This window comes from Tenrec ecaudatus, chromosome 1, assembly GCF_050624435.1.
Source record: "Tenrec ecaudatus isolate mTenEca1 chromosome 1, mTenEca1.hap1, whole genome shotgun sequence".
NCBI lineage: Eukaryota > Metazoa > Chordata > Mammalia > Afrosoricida > Tenrecidae > Tenrec > Tenrec ecaudatus.
The window spans coordinates 201178443-201200489 of record NC_134530.1 but is presented as its reverse complement, the minus strand read 5'-3'; the positions used below and the strand labels follow the sequence as shown (position 1 = coordinate 201200489).

Here is a 22047-nt window from a genome sequence, read left to right as displayed (position 1 = left end):
CTAGCAACAGAAATGCTGGGTGTTGTTAGCACTTCTGCAAACACCAGTGAAAACCAAAATTCAGAAAAGGTATATGAATCAATATGACATAAACAGAAAAGGGGAAATTGTAAGTAGGAAGGTCAATTCATTGGAAAGCCACTAAGTTCCACTCAAAATAAATCCTCACCTGCCATTCCCCACCTGTGCACACATTTCCAGAACATCTTAAGACTTTAGTTTCGAAAGCATTTTGGGTACATTTGGTTACGCTGGATTTCCCAACTCTGAGTTAATATCCTCTTCATTTTGTACACTTGTCATTGTCCTGGGGTAGATTGATCTCACTAAAAGTAAATAAAATTACACAGTAATGAGATTATTGCTGTTATAGCATGCTTTTGAGTAATTCATAGTGACCCTCTCACATCAGGGCAAAACACCAACCATCTGTGGGAGGTATCCCAGTTGTTTTTTTATTTGCTCACCTTCTACTGTGGCAAACATGATGTCTTTCTCCAGGAAAGGATCCCGGCAGATGGCGTATCTAAAGTACATAAGATAGATGATTTTGAAAATGATTTAGAGAGAAATTATTAATTTTAAATTCTTGGTTTTAAGAATTTTTGCATTTTAATCATCAAGTCTTTACTCAATATCTATTAAGTACCTAAGACTAAATAGTACATATTTTGTATTACATCATTCATATAACCCTCCTGGCAACAATATTATTTCAGTTTTACAGATGAGGCAACTAAATCGGAGACTTTCCCAAGGCCACCCAGTAAATAACTGGCAGGGCTGGGTTTGAATGCCAGGGTCTGCTGCCCATTCACTACATAATACTCTCCTTGGAAGCATTACAATGCATGACAACTAACAAAAGCAACAATGTTGACATTCAACCTAAGGCCATATCACTCTGAGCTAGCCATTGCTTCTTCTCCAAGTGTATAAATAAATTAGTGAGCTAGGAAAAGGAAAAGTATGGTATAGATGAAATGATTAGATATGCCTTTTACGATCTGAGAGACAATGGAGCCTCTACAAGCCCAATATTAAGGCTCATGATCTGACATGGTACTGTTATGTTAGATCCATCTGACGTATGCATCCCACCTCAGATCACTTATCTTAAAAGGGGAGCATATTTTTGACAAAAGTTCAATCTTACTTTGAGGGAGCCATTCACAGAACACATCTATGTTAAAATATCTCTTATGAGTACATGTATTAATACTGTTGAGCACATTAGCCCGACTTAGTTGATCAGATTAGCTCCATGACCTTGGAAACCCTAAGACACATTCTGTGAGGTTCAGTTTGGGGCTGTTAACCACGAGGTTCAAACGCCATGGGAGAAAGATGAGCATATCTACTTCCTTTAGAGTCACAGCCTCGGAAGCCCCATAGAAGGTTGCTTCAGTGGGGCAGTGGTTTCCAGGGAGGCTGCTAACCACAAGGTAAGTTCTCCTAAGTAGCTCAAATGGGTAGGACCCGCTGCTCTGAGAAAGAAGGCCGAGGCTTCCTAAAGCTCCAATAAGGATTTCCCACTTAGACTCCCAGTCATCCAGTCGATGCCGATCCATAGAGACCCCATAGGACAGGGTGGAATTCCCCTGTGGGTTTCAGAGACTCTTTTTTTCCCCCAATCATTTATTGGGGGCTCTTACAGCTCCATACAACAATTGTATCAAGCACATTTGCACATATGTTGCCATCATCACTTCCAAAACATTTTCTACTTGAGTCCTAGATGTAAGCTCCACCTTTTCCCCCTCCCTCCCCCTCCTTCATACCCTCGTGAATCCTTGATCAATTATATATATTATTACCTCATATCTTACACTGTTGTCTCCTTTCACCCACATTTTCTTTTATTCCTCCCCTGGGGGGGCGCTATATATCCAAGTTTGTGATAGGCTCCCCTTTTCTCTCCCTTTCCCCTCCCTGACAAGCCCCCTACCCTCATGATATTGCTATTTCCACTACTGTTCCTGGGGGGTTTTATCTGTCCTGAATTCCATGTGTTGAGATGTCTTATCTGTACTAATGTGTGAAGTCAGATTTGTAAGGTAGAACTGGATCGTGGAACTGGAGGGGAGGAAGCATTAAGAAACTAGAGAAATAATGTGTGATTCCTGTGTGATACTACTCGTTGGTTGGATCATCCCCTCCTTATAACCCTTCTGTGGGGGATGTCCAATTGTCTAAAGATGGGCTCTGGGTCTCCACTCCAACCCCTCTCATTTGCATTGATATAGTTGTTTGTTTGGGATCTTTTGAAGCCTGATACCTGATTTCATCAACACCCCATGATCACCCAGGCTGGTGTGATTCTTCCAGGTGGACTTATTTGCTTTCTTGCTAGATGGCCGCTTGTTCAACTTCAAGCCTTTAAGACCCCAGATATTATATATTTTGATAGCAGGGAATCATCTGCTTTCTTCACCACATTTGCGTATGCACCCATTTTGTCTTCAGCGATTGTGTCAGGAAGGTGTGTATCAAAAAGTGCCAGGTTATCAGAACAAAGTGTTCTTGTGTTAAGGGAGTCCTTGAGTGGAGGTCCAAAGTCCATCTTCTATCTTAATACTTAACATAAACATATGTACACTGGCCTCTATCCCTTTCATTATAAATCGATATAATTACATATATACATGCCTATAGCTATACCTCTAATATAGCTTTTGCCTCCTATTTCTTTCCTCTGTTTCCTTTCGCCTTCCTCCTGTTCCACTCTCATGCTCACCCCTCCATTTGGCTCTCAGTAACTCCTCTTGGATACACTGTACTTGGTTAAACCCCAGAAGGCATTAGACACCTCCTCACCATCAATTTTAGATCTCTTATTGTTCCCTTTTCTCTGTTGGTTCCCCGCTCCCTCTCCCCACCCACTTCTCTCCCATGTACCCCAAGAACCACTGGTCCTGTTGTTTTCTCCTTGGGATTGTTCATCCTGCCTATCTTATATAGATAGATATATGGCGAAGTAAAAACAAAACAAGAAGAAAAAAAACCCCCCGATAGTTCAAGTCTGTGTGCTGATTCATTCATGTTTTCTGATCAAGTCTGATGAGAGGCCAAGCCAGAAGTCTATTTTCAAGATTCCTCGAGGACTCGGTTACTTTGCTCTCCTTGCTGCCCTGTTGCACTCACTTCGCCTTCACCCCACTGTGCATTGGGCAGACAGGGCACACTACCTCACAGTGTCAAAGACTAATTCTTTAGGGGAGTAGAAAAGCCTGGTCTTTCTCCCTAGGAGCAGCTGGCGGTTTCAAACTGCTGACCTTGAGGTTAGCAGACCAATGTGTAAACATTATGCCACCAGAATTTACAGGCTTGGGAACACACAGGGCCTCTTCTACTCTGTTCTATAAGGTTTTTATGAGTTGGTTCCTAATAGAGGGCAGTGAGGTTTTTGATACAGAGATCAATGATAAATTTTCAATTTGCATGACTTTTAAGAACCAATAACAGGCAAAGCACTTGCTTTAGTACGGACTTTACAGAACCATTGAGAAGTAAGCATCAGTCTTTCAGGGGTGGGTGGAGGTGAAGAGACTCATTACATTTACTATAAACTGATGAGGACTTATTTTAAGAAGAGACATAGATCATTCAAATAAAAACTTATTAAATTATTTAGGAATATGGTGACATGTCTATGTCATTTTCCATATTCTCGCTTTTTTCTAGTGAGTATACAAAATTTTAGATCAGTTTGCTTGGTTAGTGGATTCCTTCTTTAAGCATTCAAGTACAGTCAATCAAACCTAACCCCACTGCCAATGAGTTTATTTCAGTTTATAGTGCCCTTATAGAAGTGTTTCTGAGATTGTAAATCTTTATAGGAGTAGATGCCTCATCCTCTCCCATGGAGTGGCTGATAGATTTGAACTAGTGACCTTGCAGCCAGCAGCCCAATGTCTAACCCACAGAGACTACCACAATGGACTCAAATATAACAATTGTAGTGTTTTGTACTGTTGTACACAGGATTGTTATAAGAGTCAATTCAGCAGCACCAAGTAACAACAATAAAAAAATCTGTATATTAAAGTATTGAAATAAAAATTGTATGAATTTTTGTAGCAAATAGTAAAAATGAAAACCTATAATAAACAATATTCACTAGTTACATAGATCTAAATTGAAAGACTTAAATAAAAAAGCCAATTTAAAGAAAAAGGCAAAATACAAAGTAAAATCCTTAGTTCTAGACATCTTTAGGTCTAGATATCTTTTCGTGAGCTATCCATCCATTTCTATCTCAGTACATAAGTCTTCAAATATACAGATGAAAAGACATCAAAACTTTGTGGAGAAAGATAATTAAGAGGTGAAAAATATAAACTTAATTTTTAACACAAGTTCCAACATCTTAAGATGCTTTTGTAAGCAATGATACCAACCGTTTATTTCACCCCTAAAGAACTGAATGTCTTGGTGCCTTCGCCATGTCTATGCAGCTTTTTATGTTATTAACTGAAGAAAAATGGGAACCTGTTAAAGACATTTTTAAATTAGGAAAACGAGAAGCCAGAAGTCAAATCGGGACTGTAAAATGAATGCTGAATGATTTATCATATAATTTCTTAGAAAATTGCCCTTTATTGAGAAGAGGACTGAGCAGAAGTATTGTTGGTGTGGAGACAGCTCTCTGGTGAGGTTCTCCAAGGCATTTTTCTACTCAGGCTTTGTCTAACTTTTTCAAAATCCTCTTATGATGATCATAATAAGTCAAAAGCAATTGCTATCAAGTTGATTCCAATTCTCAGTGACCCTATAGGACAGAGCAGATCTACTCTGGGTTTTCTGAGACTAAATTATTAGTGGGAGTAGAAAAGCCTCACCTTTCTCCGACAAAATGCCTAGTAGTTTTGAACTACTGACCTCATGGTTAGCTGCCCAAGGGGAATGTATTTTGCCACTATGGCTCTTTCTCATAATAAGTAGACATTACAATTCTTTGTCCTGAAAGAGTAAACAAGCAACATTCTTTAAGCACTCCAACCTTTGTTGCCATGACCTCTCCTGTGGACCAGTTTGCTTTTGCTTTGACCCAACTACTTCCATCTCTCGGTAGCTTTTGCTTTGATTGTAAATTCTTAGGGTGGACTGATGAAGTCACTCTGATAGGAGCGTTTTCAAACTGATGTCTTGTTTCTCTTGGTGCCTCAACCTACATCTTGCTCAAACATAGTAGAGCAAGTTAGTGTGAACTTATTTTGTTGAGAAAAAAATGAACTCCGAGCATAGTTTTTAAAATTTTCAGTCATAATTATAATTTTCTATCAGTCATAATTATATCTTTGCTTGTCTGATAGACTGTATCAAGTTCAATCCCTAAGATGGAAGAAGCCAAAAGCCAAAATTTTGAAGAAGACTTTGAAGGACAAGCCACACATACAGGTAAGCAATCCTAGAAGAAGAAAAGAATTATTGAATGTAAAATATATTTCCTGTAATTATCTTTAGGTGGTTTGATAGAGTTATATCAAAGCACACTTGCTCTGTGTAATTAATTTCAAATTGAACAATTCTTAAAATAGTTTTATTTCTAGGTTAAAGAAGCATGATATTTACTAAGAATTTCTTCCTACCCAACTATCACAAAATCTCTCTATTTACACTATAATTAATTTTCCTCTTTCCCAATAACCTCAATATGGGCTATTTTTGATATTGTAAATAATAGTGGACTAAAAGGCAAATAAGCACTTTGAATACTTGATTTTAAAACTTTGGACCTAAAATGATATTAAGGAAGTCATTTTAAAAAATTATTATTATTATTTTACTTTTGCAAAATCAGTTGGGATTAATACATATATCATATCATTCCATATTTCAATCACCTCAAGTAGAATGTACAATTGCTACTACAATCAGTTTCCCAACATTCTTTCTTACACGGACCCCTTGACATCTAAAACATTATTGAATCAAACAGATGTTAACATCCCTCCAGAAAGTTTCCAACTTTAATTAATCTGAACTAGATTTCTTAATCTGTTAGGAAATTATTAATGGCTCTCTATATTCCACTAAGCTAAAAAATTAAATAGCATGACTGAAAACGAAAAGCCATGTTTCTTTTAACTACGCTGAATATCATTTTACCAAGATTTCCTTTATTTCTTTTGTGAATAGGAGCCATAGGCTTTCCATTTATCCAACAGTTTAAATAAATTCACACAAGTACTACATTAAATACATGGGAACTCATTCTATAACGCGTCGTTATAAAATAGCAGTGTGATCAATACCTTTGTAAGCATGATCCCAAACCTTCACCATACAAGATAAGATTGATAAAGTTACAGAAAGGAAGGAAGGAAAAAAAGGAATAAAGTGGGAAGGGAGTATGGAAATGGAAGGCAATATGGCCAACAGGCAAAGAGCTGCTTAGCAAACATAAGTCAGAGTGAATCCAAAATTAACTTAGTAAATTGAGGATTGATATGGACAACTCACGTGATAGTTACCCAATACCTGCTTGAGAAGTAGCATGCCAGCACAGAGGAGGACTCTCTCAATGAGAGACCATTTTCCAGTAGCTACAACAATGGGCCACGATTCAATTATTCTTGCAGGTTCAAATAACAATTCATGGTCCACACAGACCTCACAGAAATTACTCATGATTATGGAGCTTTAGTAGGAAAGTTAACAGGTTACAAGTCCTCATTGGAACTCAGTCAGATTCGGTTCTTTGTCCACAGCACCTCTTTTCAGCCAGGCTGGCAGACCTGCTGCTTGCTGGTCCTGCACCTCTCAGTCGTGTGGTCTCTTGCCTTCTGCTCTCAAAGTGTGACAAGGGTCCTTTAGTGCTATCAAATGCCCACAGGGCACCCTGATTTCCAAGCCAGCCTTCTGCCCGAAGGCATTCAACTTGACTCCGTCTGTGGACTGGGAGACCAGCTTTCTGTCTCATCGTCTCAGTGCTGCAGCCTCTAGTACCTTTTCTGCTGCTACCAATTTAGTCAGGGATCACCAAGAGCTCTACTGTGACTCTTCTTTCTTGACTGTTGTTGGAGTCTATGTTCTACTTCGAAAACACCTTAATTTATAGCCAATGTAATGGCAGAACTGACCCTTTCTCAAGATAGAGTCCTCGACATTTCATTTGTAGTCTCTTCTTGCATGGACATTGGTTGGAGTTACAAAAACTATGGATAAAAAGCCATGCCATGAAGTTCACATCACCACACTCCTTTTGCATCTATGTGGAAGCATCTATGAAATATAGTGTATTAGAAAGTTCTAAAAGGAAGATGGGGGAGGGAGGGGGGAAAAAGAGGAGCTGATACCAAAGCGTCAAGTAGAAAGAAATTGTTTTGGAAATGTTGATGGCAACATATATAAAAGTGCACTTAATACCACTGAATGATGGATTGTTATAAAATTTGTAAGAACTCCCAATAAAATGATTAAATTTTAAAAAGAAAGATGGAGGAAAATACATATAATAATATACTGATATTTATAGGACAAAGAAAATAAAATTATTTTTTCAACATACATAAACACACACACATGCATTCTTACATATGCAGAAAATGTATCTGGAAGACTACATAAAACCCAGAAACACCAAACCACCACCATCAAGTCAATTTTAACTCATAAGAACGCTAAACAGAGTTTTTGAAACTGCACATCTTTATAGGAACAAATAATTTCATCTTTTTCCCCGGAGAAGACTACATAAGAAAACAGAAATCTTCTGAGTATAATTTATATAGACCAATTATTGAAAAATAAGGTCAGTAAACTGTACGCAAGGAGAAGATAATGCATCTACTTATGAAAATTCACTGCATCAAGCCTGTTCTGACTCATAGCAATCCTATAGTACACGGTAGAACTGTCTCTGTGGGTTTCTCATGAAGTGGCTGGTGGTTTCGAAATGCTGATCTTGCAGGTAACAGCCCAACTTGTAACCACTATGCTACCTGGGCTTTTCTTTTACCTACTTACAGATGCAATCTGAAAGGTATCTATGATATTATGTTTTAATGAGGAGTATTCCATGCAAAACTGTGTATTTTCAAGAATTTGAGATGCTCCTTTCAAACATTTGTCTGGGCAATTGAATACCAGGGTTCCAGTTGGATCTTCATGGGTTTAATTCATTTTTTATTCTGAAAGGTTATTTACTCATCATTTTCACATTTGTAAAAAAATTCTACCATCTTAGAAAGTGCTGGGTGGTTTTGGAATGTAGTTCTTGAAGTTATCTTAGTTTTGTTCATTGAGGTCAGACTTCCCTCTCACTGGTTATTTCTGTGTAGCTATTAATATTATTCATTTCTGGAGCCTGATAAATATTAATTTATTCCCTCAATAACCACAGTTTCCTTTATGTAACAGTGTGGTCCCTATTTCAGTTAATTGCTAAAATTTGTTTCTTATTTAATAAGGGTACTATTTTTCTAAAATTCCGATTTACTCCCACAATTTTATTTTTAATATCTTTACTAAAATATTGTTAATAATTCAAAGCATATAATTTATATTTTCATTAGTGCTGATGTTTCAGAAAGATTCTTTGCCAAAGCCAATTTAACAAGATTAATGTAGGAAAGCATTTTTATGAGCAGGGCTGTCAGAAATTTCTAGCCCAAACAAGATATTTGCATCTAATGCAGGAGGTGACAAGTCTATTCCCATGGTGATTCTTACACAAATTGGAATTGTAGAAATAGTCCTCCTCAAAATAAAAGGGAAATTATTAATTAATTTTAAATTTTATTCCAGGACCTAAAGGAGTAATACATGATTGGAGAAAGTTTAAATTAGAAAGTGAAGATGGTGATTCAATCCCACCTAACAAGAAGGAAATTCTCAGGCAAATGTCTTCACCTCACAGTAGAGATGAAAAAGACTCACAAGCTAGATATGGAAGAAAGGTAACGTGAACATTAACACACTTCCTTTTCACCTAGGGACATGATTAGACTCCAAGGACGAGGTCATTGTGCAAAATTGGCCCTTTGTGGCAATAGAGGAAGACCCATCAGATAACAAAGCAGAAGATGGCTACATTCTCACCGTATTGCCAAATGACACCATCACCTACCTGCCAACCACTGAGAATCCTGGTCCAGCCAAGTGGACACATAACCCTAACCATCAAAGACAGCATTACCGCCGCCTGTGCTTCAGTGTTTGATATTACCAGACAGATGCGGCTAATACACAAAACATCCAGATCTTACATGTTTTACTATTGCCATAAATGCAAAATGTCAGACAATGGAGTAGTCAGTACGTGAAGAGAAAATATGAGGATTCAAAAATTGTTCCAAAATTACCATTTCTTTTAATTCCATTTTTTCACAAAAGTTTTGAAGCTTCCCCATAAATATTTAACTATGTGCTTTCAGTCTAGCTACAAAAAGCACTTCAGAAATATTACAAAAGTTTTTGTTACAACACTTTTTGTACGGACAAAAACTGAAAATTAAGTGAATGTTTATCCTGGTAACTAGTAAAAGAATGTGTTACAGTTACATGAGCTGACTGAGAGTCAGTTTTCAATGTACAATTTTATAAGAAAGCAAGATACAGATATTTTAAAACAAACTATATTATCCCATTCTCTAAAGCACTTAATTCATCATATAAGCACACGTGTTCATACATCTGCTCATATGAAAAGCTACTCACCAAATTGACAGTATTCTTTTTAAGGACATGATTGTTTGGAAGGAAAACAGGAGGAAAGAGGACAGTGAAATAAACCACTTTAATACATACATATGAATTTGTAAAAGCAACACTTTACAAAATATCACATATTTACCTGTTCTACAATGTGTAGCAGTCCCTAGGAAACACAACCAGTTCAATGATAAACTGCTATGAACCAAAATGTCAGCTATTCAGACTCACCCAGAGACTCCTATGAACACAGGGCTAGGCGTCTACTTTGAAGGGGTAACATCCTTGAAGTCCCATAGGTGCAGTTATATTCTGCCCCTGAGATCAAACAGTCAAAATGCACTCCGAGGTGACTTAATGATAAGAATATTTGTAAGTCAATGCATGGTGCTGACAGACAGTTTGGTGAGTTACAGAGTAAAACTTCTCCACAGGGTTTTCTTGGCTCTTAACTTTTCGGAAGCAAATCACCCGGCCTTTCTCTGTTGTCTCCACCAGGTGGTTTGGGAAATGCCAACTTGTAGGCTGGCAGCTAAGAGAAAGTGGTAACATTTCAGTATTCCTTCTTTCCTTTTTTAAAAAGTAATTTTTATGTTAATATGAGCCCGTAGGAGTCATACAATAATAATAAAAGCCATGAAGTGGTTTTCTTTCTTTTTTTTGTTTTTTGAAGTGATTTTCATTGTGGGGGAAAATCACGTTGGTGTCATATTTTCCTCCAAGCAGTGCACTGAGGCTGAGCAGACACAGCATGCATCAGCAACACGCTGTGCGGCTGCCTTCTGACCGCTAAGGGTAAGACCTTGTTTTAGAGATTGCTTCCTCCACTGGCTCACCATGTGATGTGGGTAAGCAGTTAAACTTCCCATCAGAGGAATGATGACTATACTTCTTCCCCTTGTTCTAAAGGGATGTGAAGAGAAGACAGAAATGAATGTGCATCAAAACATTTATTGTACTATGCAAACATGTGATATTAACATGATTAACAATCTGATACCAAGGCTCTTGTTACCGGTTGCTGTGGAGGGAGTTGATTCTGACCCACTGTGTGCAGAGTTAACTGTCCTTCACTGAATTATCAAGGCTCTGCTTTTTGGAAGAGGACCACCAGACCTGTCTTCTGAGGCACCTTTGGGTCAGTCCAAATTGTCAACCTTCCAACTAGCAGTCGAGCAATTAACTATTTGTGCCATACACAGATTCCTAAACTTACACTAAAGGTCAGAGATTGAAGCCTCCTATCCTGGATAATAAGAACTGGCTTTCTGCTCCAGGAAGGGTTGCAACCTAGGAGACACTGTAGAGGAAATTCTCCTCTGTCACATAGGGTCCCTATGACCTGACAGCACACAGCAATGGCAACATAGCTCTAGCTAAGTCCCTGGATGGCACCAATGAGTCATGCTTCTCTATGAACTGAAGGATGATCAGTGTGAACCCACTCGGATGCACGATGCCCTGGCTATCAGTTTCCAAAAGGCCATCGCCTGGAAGACTAGAGCAGCTCTACCTGATGGAGTCAGAATCGACTGGCCTGCAACAATGGACAATTCTCCATCACTTTGGAGAAAGTTTTACAGAAAGAGCACGGAGTTATTGGCTTTGTTTTCGCCCCTTTTCTTTCTGTAAACTTTTCTCCAAAGTGGCAGAGTTCAATGATTGGGGCTGCCTGAGGCTGTGAGCATTGTGTGGCTCAGCAGTATTCAGCAACATGTATGCATGTATTTCATCATTCATTAATTATGAAGTACTTAGTGAACCCCTGTTATGTACCCAACATGAAAACAGATGTTGGAGATACAGTGATGAAGGAGATGAACAATACACTTGCCCCCACAGAATTTATCAGCTGGGAAAACTGACATTACTAAAAAAATCAAATAAATATATAACCATGTCAAGTAGTGTTTCTTGCGATGAAGAAAAGAAAACCAGTCTAAAGACTAGAACGTGTGGAGCTCCTCGAGGTGCTGTAGGTAAGGAAGGGGGGATGGAACAAAGGTTTGGATGAGGTGAAGGAGAAGCTACTGAGAAGGAAGATGATCCCTGAGTGGGGACAAGAACAAATAAAAAAGTTACAGGGTTAAGAACAGCATTGCTGCATGTAAGGCATATAAATGTCTGCCTGATCTCTATTTCCCCGTCTACTTTTAGATGAGTATTCAAGAATATGAGCTAATCCATCAAGACAAGGAGGATGAAAGCTGCCTTCGTAAATACCGCAGACAGTGCATGCAGGATATGCACCAGAAGCTGAGCTTCGGGCCTCGATACGGGTTTGTATACGAGCTGGAAACTGGGGAGGAATTCCTGAGCACCGTTGAAAAGGAGCAGAAGATTACCACCGTCATCGTCCACATCTATGAAGACGGCATCCGGGGCTGCAGTGCCTTGAACAGTAGTTTAATGTGCCTTGCAGCCGAGTACCCGATGGTCAAGTTCTGTAAAATGAAAGCCTCTAATACAGGGGCCGGTGACCGCTTCTCCTCAGATGTTCTCCCCGCCTTGCTGGTGTACAAAGGTGGAGAACTCATAGGCAATTTCATTAGCGTTGCCGACCAGTTTACTGAGGAAGTCTTTGCTGGAGATGTGGAGTCTTTCCTAAACGAGTATGGGCTACTACCTGAAAGAGAAATGCATGGCCTGGAGCAGGCCGACGTGGAAGATGAAGATATTGAATAAAGATTTGTCATATCCATTTCCCTCACATTGCTCTTTTACGCATTGAAAGTTGATCTTGGTAGTATCCATATTACTTTAGTGAAGACCAGGTATGCTCATTGCAATTATACTTGGAAATATATTTTTAATGACACTCAAATTGTCTTATTAGCCTTTCTCAGTTAGGTTTGATTTATATAACCTTTTATTACATAAATATTGTGTTCAGCAATTAATAGATAAGGTAGATGTGGGCAATATTGTGACATTTAAAAAAACCCACCTTCACATTATATAAGTAATGATGGGTTTTTGTTTGTTTGTTTTTTACATCTTGATTTCTCTCTGTTGCTATCTGGGGTCTTTTGAATTATATTGCTAAATTGCTATCTTGCTTGTTACTGTGAATAAATTCTGACAAGAAAATACATTCTCTATTGGAGCCTGTTATTTCCCAACACTATGAAGGCCCTTGAAAATTATAAAGCCAAAACTACCAAAAAATTGTTAGTCTGATATAATTAGATGACAGCAAGGAACAAAAAATGTAAAAGCATGGTACCATATTGAAGTTATAAAACAAAAGGAGTATTTGATAAAATTACAATTCAAGAAGCTCATTTTATCTAAGATGAAAAGTTAAAATGAATGCTAGATTTTCATACTTTCTGTTTGAAAAGATTTTGTGCAGTAATAATACTACTAAAAATAACTCATTTATTGGGTACATTAATGAATGATGCACCTACTGATTAAAAAACCAGACTATAACCTTGAGTGTATATTACACTGGAATGTAAAGAAAACAAAAATCCTCACCACTGGACCAGTAACTATCATGATACATGGAGGGAAAATGGAAATTGTGAAGGATGTCCTTTGACTTGGATCGATAATCAATACTCATGGAAGGAGCAGTGAATAAAATGACAGAGCATTGCTTTGAACCAATCTGCTGCTAAAGACTGACATCATGTGATTTTCCCCCCAGAGCACTGAGGTATTTTTCCACTCAATAAATGGAATAGAGTATTATTCTATTTATTTTTGAGATCAGAATACAGAGTGAATATATTTTTTACTTTGGAATTTACATTTTAGGGAGTTATGTACAGATGTTCTACACTAATTAGTGTTTCAGGGAAACCATGGGGACCAACTGTTGCCCATGAGCAAGAGAACAGAACAGGGAAGTTCTTGAAGTCTTAGAGCAGCCTCAGGATGTCTTGTCAACTAACTGGACAGCAGGGCTTAGCTTGGCTTTTTAAATAACTGTTAGGCAAAGAAGAGAAGACTCTCAAGAGGTATCTGGCACTTAGAGGTGATATCTGCATCAAACTTATATGTCTTTGAGAAATGTAATGAGTTATAAAAATTCCATAGAGACTACATTAAGTAAAAAAACTTAGACTAACTGCACTTAGGGCAATTTTTCTGACTACATTAAGTAAAATGTGTTATAGAACTACCAGCCATGTCAAATAGTAGGCCATTAATCTATCTAGTGATATTTGTATTTATTATCAAATATAAAAATAAAAGTCAGATGGTAGGCCATTCTAGGAGTTAGCAAATTTTGTGATACTTTTATTTCAGATATATGTGTTTCATAATAAATTATAACATGTATATTTTCCATTTATAGTAATCAAGAATGTCCAGAGCCAAATTTCAAAGCAATTGAATGACAGACTAAAAGAGTTAGGAGTACGAATTAAAAATATATGTATATTCATGATCAACTCATCTTCATGACTCATCAGAAAAATTATGTCCACCATCTTCTCAAACCTGTTTCTCAAATTGAGCAGAAGTCAGGAACCAAGGATGAGAAACCAAATGGTCCTAATCAAACTCAGCCTCCTGGTACTGACAGAGACCCACAGATGCAGATTTCTACTTATTACCCACTTATTTAGTGTGACTTTATATCTAATTATCATCTTCTTCAAATTAGTAGATGCTCACCTCAAAACTGCCATGTACATATTTTCTCCTTGATTTCTCCTTCTGAGAAATGATTGCCTCTGACATCATCCAGGTACTACAGTACAACATATAAGCAGGTGACTGGACCATTACTTATGATGCTTGCATAAGTCAATTGTTTTTCATAGACATGTTTAGAGTCACAGAATTTTCCCTGTTGGATACCATATCCTAAGTGTTAGTCTTGGTTGACTAGAGAAAAAATTCATAGACACACACATATGTATATACGAGAGAACTTTATATACAAGAGCAATTGAATATTGAGAAAACATCCCAGTCCACTCTTGAGAAGTCCATAAGTCCAATATTAGCCCATATGCCCGGTATCAATCTATAAAGTCCTCTTTATACTCACGAGACACATGCAATGACACCAAATGGAGGACGATCACAGGCCAGTGGGTGGAAAGTCTTGTGGATCCAGTGTCAGTGTAGCATCTCAGCACTGGCAGGGGTCTCCACATGGCTCCTCCAGCTCAGGGCACTAGCATCGCTCCATGTGTCTTCTCAGCTGGAATGTCTCCCCATAAGTCAGCCTGTGTCCTGCCTCCAGTGAGCTATTTATCTCTTTAGTGCCTCAAATGAGGTCATCAAGCTATGACCTGATGGACAGGCTAGACTCCACCCCTTCCCTCTTAATCCTCTCAAATTGACAACAGATTATGTAGCTACCACACCTATGACTGATATGTGGCCATCTGCAAATCCCTGCCTTACTTGATCATCATGAACCACCAGTTGTACAAAATGTTAACCCTAAGCTGCTGGATAACTTCTGCTTTCATATAGTCCCTGCCATTATCCTGCTATTGGATTTGGAATTCTGTGATTCGATTGTCATGGACAGTTTACTCTGTAATGCTGATCCGCTGCTGACAATCACATGTACACAGGCGGGGAATACATAAGAAATGGTCTGTGACTGCTCTGTGGTGGTTGACGTCATGACTCTAAAGGGTGTGATTTTTGTCTTGGAAGTAGTACAGCCAGAGTGCTCCCTAGAGACAAGAACAGCAAGACTCCATCTCAAGTCCTTTGGATAAATTATGGGGAGGGACCATCACAAGTCCTTAGAGAAGACATCCATCTTGGTAATTCAGAGGGGCAACGTAAGAGAGGAAGGCCCTCAACAAGATGTCACAGTGGCTGCAACAATGGGCTCACACTTAATAACTGTGAGGAGGACAGGTGAGAAAGGACAGGCGCTATTTTGTTCTGTTGTACATACGGTATCTATGAGTCAGAAGTGACTCAAGGGCACCTAGCAACAACCACACGGCAGCTGAATCTTTACCTATATCCAACCTTCCCTCTTATAGTTATTGTTCCAGGCACTCATATTTTGAAAACTCTGGTTCTTACAGGTTTCGCATCATTGGCCATGACTAAACCAGGAAGAACTAGGTCAAAGCCTTGCTTCTGAATGACGATTTCATAGCGTCTCTTCTTTCCTGAGACTTTTACATCCTCTACTACCAACCACAAAGTCAGCAGCTCAAAACTACCAGGCCCTTCTCAGGAGAGAGATGAGAATTTCTACTCCATGAAGAGTCACACCTCAGAAACTCACAGGGGCAGTTCTCTTGTGTCCGAAAGGCTGCCATGGGTTAGAATCGACTCACTGGCAGTAAGCTGAGCCCCGTTCCAAACACTCGACCGTGGTTATATGTCATTGAAATCATAGTTGTGGTCGGTTAAGGCCTACCTCATCTTTCCACCACCAAACCTACAATGTGCACCGGCATACACATACTGGTTACACTGGCATTGTGATAGAAGATACGTACAAGCATCTCTCTAAGGCAAACTAATCAAACCATGCTCTAGAGTCTATCCTCATCCACAGTTCAATTTTCTTCCTAAAGTTATTCCCCTTCTCCCTGCATCATGGTTTTCCTTTCTTTATGTGGTGCTATTTATGTTGGTGTATAAATCAGCTTTTTAAAATTGTCCATTATTTAGAATACGCCCATCCATTATTTTAAATTGACACCTAGCATTCACTTATCTGCTTTTCTTTTGTAATGTTTCATGATAGAATAATCTGAAGTCATTTCGCGTACATTTATTTTTTCCATCCTTTTCTAATGAGGTATTTAAATATTCCAACCACTCTCATGTAGCTGAAGTTATCTTGTCGAATTCATTGGTCAGTCCCAGTTTTTCCGTTATTCTGTTCCCTGTAAGCATGCGCCAGATGTGATCACTTCTCCTCTTATTGGATCTCTTCTTAAACTTCATCGACAACATACGCTACTTATTTGTTTACTATCCTTCCGCTTCCTCTGCGTGGCCTTCCCTCGCTTCTCTAGACACACACTCGGAACCTCCTCCAGCTATTTTTCTTACTGCATGAAAGATAACATGACTTCATTGTATAATTGTAAATGTCCTTAGTAGAAAAATACTTTAGATTGACATTAATTTTATGCCAATTTTATGGACTAGCAAACATGTGAAAGGATGATGGTAAGGCAATGAGGAAAGAGAATGTGTACCTAAAAATAGTTTGATATAAAAAGTTCTATTTTCTGGAAGAAATAGAACAAGAATAAATCATGTGTTCTTTTCAAATATGCTCCATAGTTAACAGCAGCACAGGGGAGCTTTCCAGGACAAGAATGGAAAAGTCAGGCTATGCAGTGAACAAAGATTCTCATCTTGCAAAAGGCTAATACAGATGAATGAGTGTTTTCAAGGTTTCTGTTTAATAAAAGCTCTACACTTTAAGAAATAACCCACCATGCATTAATTTAAAATAGAGAGTGAGCAAGCTTAAGCAGGACTAAGCCCAGGAATGCATTTAACCCACCATGGCCAAAACAAAAGTAACTAGGTGGCAATGATGATAGCAACCGTTTGAAATAAGTACTTGGTGACTAATGAATGTCAGTGCACAGCTTTGATCATAATACTCATCAGCAAAAGTGGAACACAAGGCAGGATTTGACTAGACTGTATGAAGCCAGATGCTGCAGAAATCCTGGATTGCAAATTGCCGTCATGTAAACACTGCATCTTCTATTTTGTTGGGCAGGAGAAGAGGAAGAGATCCATTTGTCTTCAGCAAAAGAATGACTTTTCACATATATAGATTAAAATGTCATAACATGTCTTATAACAAATAGTAACTGGAATAGCTACGAGAGAAAATCCAAGACAGTTTATTACAAATGCTATGAAAATAATAGGAATCTTTGTGGGGAATGGAAAAACTGCCTTCCAAACTTAAAAGCTCATTCGCTCACTTGTTTGTCAAATATTTATTGATAAAAGATACAATATTCCATGTAGTGTCCTTCACCCCTGGGAACCTAAGTTAGAGAAAATAAGTATTTAAATAATCGATAAAGTGTAAATGCATCTCTAGCTGTATCTTCAGCTTTCTGGGCTTGAATCTATTCATTAATTGTGTGAGGACTGTCCCCGTGTTTTTATCTATAAAATAAGGGTAATAATAATATATCTCCATTGTGGTGAAGACTGTAGTTGTTGTGGTGAAAATTAAAATAATAAATTGTGTAAACTACTTAAGAGTGTCTGAATCTAACCTAAGACCAGAAATAAATGGTACCATTACCACCACAGACCCTTCTGACTGGGTACACAATAGAAAGTACTGGGTAGAAAGGAGGAAAATGCAGAACAAACTTAAAATTCCTTAAAAAAAAAAAAGTCCAGACTTATTGGACCAATAGAGACTGGAGAAACTCCCTGAAATTACTCCCCAAATACCCTTTGACCTTGGAACGAAAGCCTATTCCAGTGCTCCCCTCTCACCCACATACTAAACCGGCTTATAAAACAAACAGCAGCACCCATCAGTACTCTGCTCTCTTAAAGGAACCGCATGAGACCAAAGGGGCAAATACTACTCAACATCAAAGACAAAAATTCAGAGCAACACAAGGAAACTACATTCGAAGAAGTCGAATAAACAGAATGGGAAACATTAGAATGCATCATGAAAAATGAAAAACGTCATGAAAAATGTCACCAATGTCATGGAGAAATCTGTATATTAATCATAACATAGGAACCTACTTGGCTATATTGTACCTAAAGTACAATAATATTTTAAGTGCTTGATACACATGGCTCAAATGTTAGTTTTTATTAATTTTATTGCTAAATATAAATGAAGTAAAATGGCACCTAATAACACATGGATATATGATATTAAATATATCCTTATGTAGGTTTAAATTAATTTAAAGAGAAAATGGGAGACAGTTCATCTATCCCAGACACATCACATACATTCTTTATAAACCTACCTCCATCAAGGTTCTTCCGACTCCTAGTGACCATGTTAAGACAGCGTCAAACTGCTCTGTAGGTTCTCTGTAAATCTCTGGGGGGTAGACAGCCTTATATTTCTTGCCATTAGCAGCTCAATGTTTAACTCACTGGACCATCGGGGGTTTGTACCTTCTCCATATAGGACCTAATTTGAAACCCTATACATTTCAATTTAAAAAGGCAAGATTTTAAAAATCCTATCATTTTAAATTGACTGTGGATATAACAGTAAATAGTAACTAATTGAGACCTGAAAATAAAAGTGAAAAGTAAACATCACTACCTCAAGGTTAGTGGTTCAAAACCACCAGGCATTCTGTGAGAGAAAGATGATGTTTTCTACTCCCAGAAAAAGTTAGTCTTGGATACTCAGAAGCAATTCTCTACCCTGTCACCATAAGTCAGAATTGATTCCAACCAACTTTTGGTTGGAACACAGAAATAAGAAATCTATAAAATTTTGAGGAATTTTTCAATGAATGTATTGCAGAATACAATTATAATACATTTACTTTTTCAAATATAAATAGTAATATATCTCATAGGGAAAGTTTTATTTATTTATTTTCTGTTCCTTTTGCTTGAACATTCTACAAATACTAATCAAATATCTAACTAGATATCTAATACATACAAGCAGTTATGTGGGCAATATGGGATTGTAAAAATGTGTAAAGCAGAGTTGTTTTTCTTAAAGGATTGGCAGTCAAGGAGAGGAATACACTTTCTGAAATTAACAGGGTTGGAGAGCTTATTTTTATTTCTTTATTACAATTTCATGTTAGGCATTCTAAAATCTAGCTGGTAATTGGACTTCAGTATCTTTTTAATGTTCACATATGCTACCATATTTTTCAATTCTTCCTCTTATTTTCACAATCAACTTCCCTTCAAAATTCTCAAGCATCCTGCAGCTTGTGTTACACTGTACACAAATAGATCCCTCCGGAAATATTTCTTCTATCTCATTGCTTACTTTATCAGCTAAATCCCTTTCTTTGGAAATTAACTTTCCTTGCAGTTTTATTGATCAGAAGTTGTAGTTTATCGTGCCAACCTGGCCGATAAACACATGTGGGGTTAATTGAAGACAGAGAGATAAATGGCTCGGTGAGCCTCACCTTTCAAGTTCTCGGGTCTCTTGCTTTCTCATGGTCACACCAGGGTGTAGCTGCCTTAGCCAGTTCCCTGCTTCAGCTGGCAAGGCTCACTTCCTGCAAGACATCCCTGAGAAGTCACATGGACCTACTCCGATGCAGCCCTGGATGCTGGAACAGCCATGTGGAGACCTCTGCCAGCACTGAGATGCTTACACGTTCACTGACTAGGCTTTCCTCCTGCAGTCAGCGTCATTGTGTGTGTTTTGTGAGATGGAGGAAGACTTTGTGGATTGGTGTGGGGCATAAGGGTTAATGTTGGACTTGTGGGCTTGGGCAGCACTGGGTTGGGATGTTTTCTTGATGTGCACTTACTCTTTTGATAAAACTCTGTCTTATACCTAAGAGTTTCTGTGGATTTGTTTATCTAAAGTACCCAGACTAACACAGGTTCGAATTATGTTAAAAATCCTACGGTTCCCACTGGTGCTTCCAGATGATTACATAGGAAATTCCCATGAACTCGGTGTTGATTTCAACTTGCCTATATTAACCCCTATCATTCATAGTTGCCATTTACTGCTTCACCAGTGATGTTTGTATTCTCTCATGCAAAACTCTTGTTACAATTTGATAATCATTATCTTTATCTTTAACAAAGATCCAATAATATGGATTCAAAGTTCCTCAACTTTTAATCAGTATGTTTATTGATTTCTCTCCAGAGCTATAACAAAGCCTAGTAATCATTCAATTTTACTTCATTTTTATAATCTTCAGCTCTATCATTCTCTGATCATTGCTGTCTATCCTTCTAACTCTTACTGCTTTACTTCGAAGAATACACGTGTTCTTTAAAACCTCCAATTTCTCTACTTTATCCTTGACATTTTGATCTTTCTCCACTTACATGAGTCTGTCCTTCTTATGCAGCCAGACATTAGCACAATATCAATCACCTCCTGTCAGAATTCTCTTTCCCTTTACGCTTCTGAAACATTTACAATCAGATGGGAGTGTTTTCATGTTTTTGGTTTAGTCTTCGCAGATTTTCTTAAAGGACACAGGATGGTCATGAGGTTATTATAAAGACATTTCAAGAAAATTTAACACTATATTGGTGGGGAACAAAGGCCAGAAAATTTGCACTGTGCATTTTTTTTTCATCGTGACAATGCAATTGCTCATTCATTGTCTTATAAGAATTTCACTGGAAAATCTTACTCTACCTGCTCTACAGCTCTGATGTTGCCCCTCCACAGTTTTTAATTTCTCCAACTCAGTGAATATTTCAAAGGAACATAATTCGAGTCCCTCAAGCACAGCAAAATTGCCATATTAATGTGGTGTACACCAAAGAGCACAACATCCTCTGGGAAGGGCTCGGAAGATGGAGGCACCACCCACTGAAGTGCATAGACATCGATGGAGGTCATGGCGAGAATCAAGCCTCATAGCTTGATATTTGTGTTTAATAAATATTTCTATGCTTTGATAGGAATACTTTTTTGACTTTGAGACTAATTTATATAAGTTTAATTTATATCATATTTTCAAGACAGGTATGCCTTCAATGACCCATAAGATTTTTATGATACAAATTTTTACTCCATTTAAAAGCAGATACATTTGTCAAATACAAATGTATGCTCTAGTAAAAGCCTTTCACAAACAAGCTAAAAATTAAATTCCTAAAAGTCAAAACACTATATATTCTGTGATTACTAAAATTTTCATGTGTAAAAGCACCCATTCCTTCAAATAGTAACTTTGAAGCCACAAACAAAGCTAACATTTTTTATAGTTTAAAAAAGATATACCAAACCTTATCTCATATGAGTTTCAAATTTTCCCCGAGTTAGAAAATATTTTTCTACACATCTTCGTAAAGGATGGAGAAGATAGTGTCTGTGCTTAGTTACACAGTTAGAACAAACTTTGAACTTTAACTTGGGCCTAGGTCCATCTTTTTCACATTGTCATACTTTTTACCTAGCAGTCAACAAGGCATTTGCAACCAAATTCAGGGTTCTGAGTCCTTACCAGAATTTCCTTGGACATTCATAATTCGAATAGTCTCTTCAAGGCAAGCTAGGCTCTTACAACTACTCATATTCATGACCACCAGTTGATGTTGACTCCTGGTGACCCTATAGGACAGGGTAAATCTCACCGTGTGGGTTTCTAAAGCTGTAACTATTTGCGGGAGTAAAAAACTCACCTTTCTCCTTGGAGTGGCTGAGGTTTCAAACTGCTGGTCTTGAGGTTAGCAGGACATGTAACCACTACACCGTCAGGTTTCAAACTCTTCCAGCCTCCACCCATCACCCAATTC

The 22047-nt window shown here is 38.0% G+C and overlaps 1 protein-coding gene across 1 annotated transcript; it reads left to right on the top strand.

The window, feature by feature from the left end:
• Positions 1-5324: 5324 nt before the first annotated feature.
• On the top strand, positions 5325-12342 carry PDC (phosducin). The gene is made up of 3 exons (XM_075540504.1): positions 5325-5400; positions 8752-8903; positions 11815-12342. The coding sequence occupies exons 1-3, from the start codon at positions 5340-5342 to the stop codon at positions 12340-12342; spliced, it is 741 nt and encodes a 246-aa protein (XP_075396619.1). The 5' UTR covers positions 5325-5339.
• Positions 12343-22047: the final 9705 nt, after the last annotated feature.

Excerpts from the sequence above, each read along its gene's own strand:
- PDC (XM_075540504.1), top strand. The coding sequence starts at position 5,340 with ATGGAAGAAGCCAAAAGCCAAAATTTTGAAGAAGACTTTGAAGGACAA. Across the intron at positions 5,401-8,751 it reads AGGACAAGCCACACATACAG|GACCTAAAGGAGTAATACAT; the intron begins GTAAGCAATCCT and ends ATTTTATTCCAG. Across the intron at positions 8,904-11,814 it reads AAGCTAGATATGGAAGAAAG|ATGAGTATTCAAGAATATGA; the intron begins GTAACGTGAACA and ends GTCTACTTTTAG.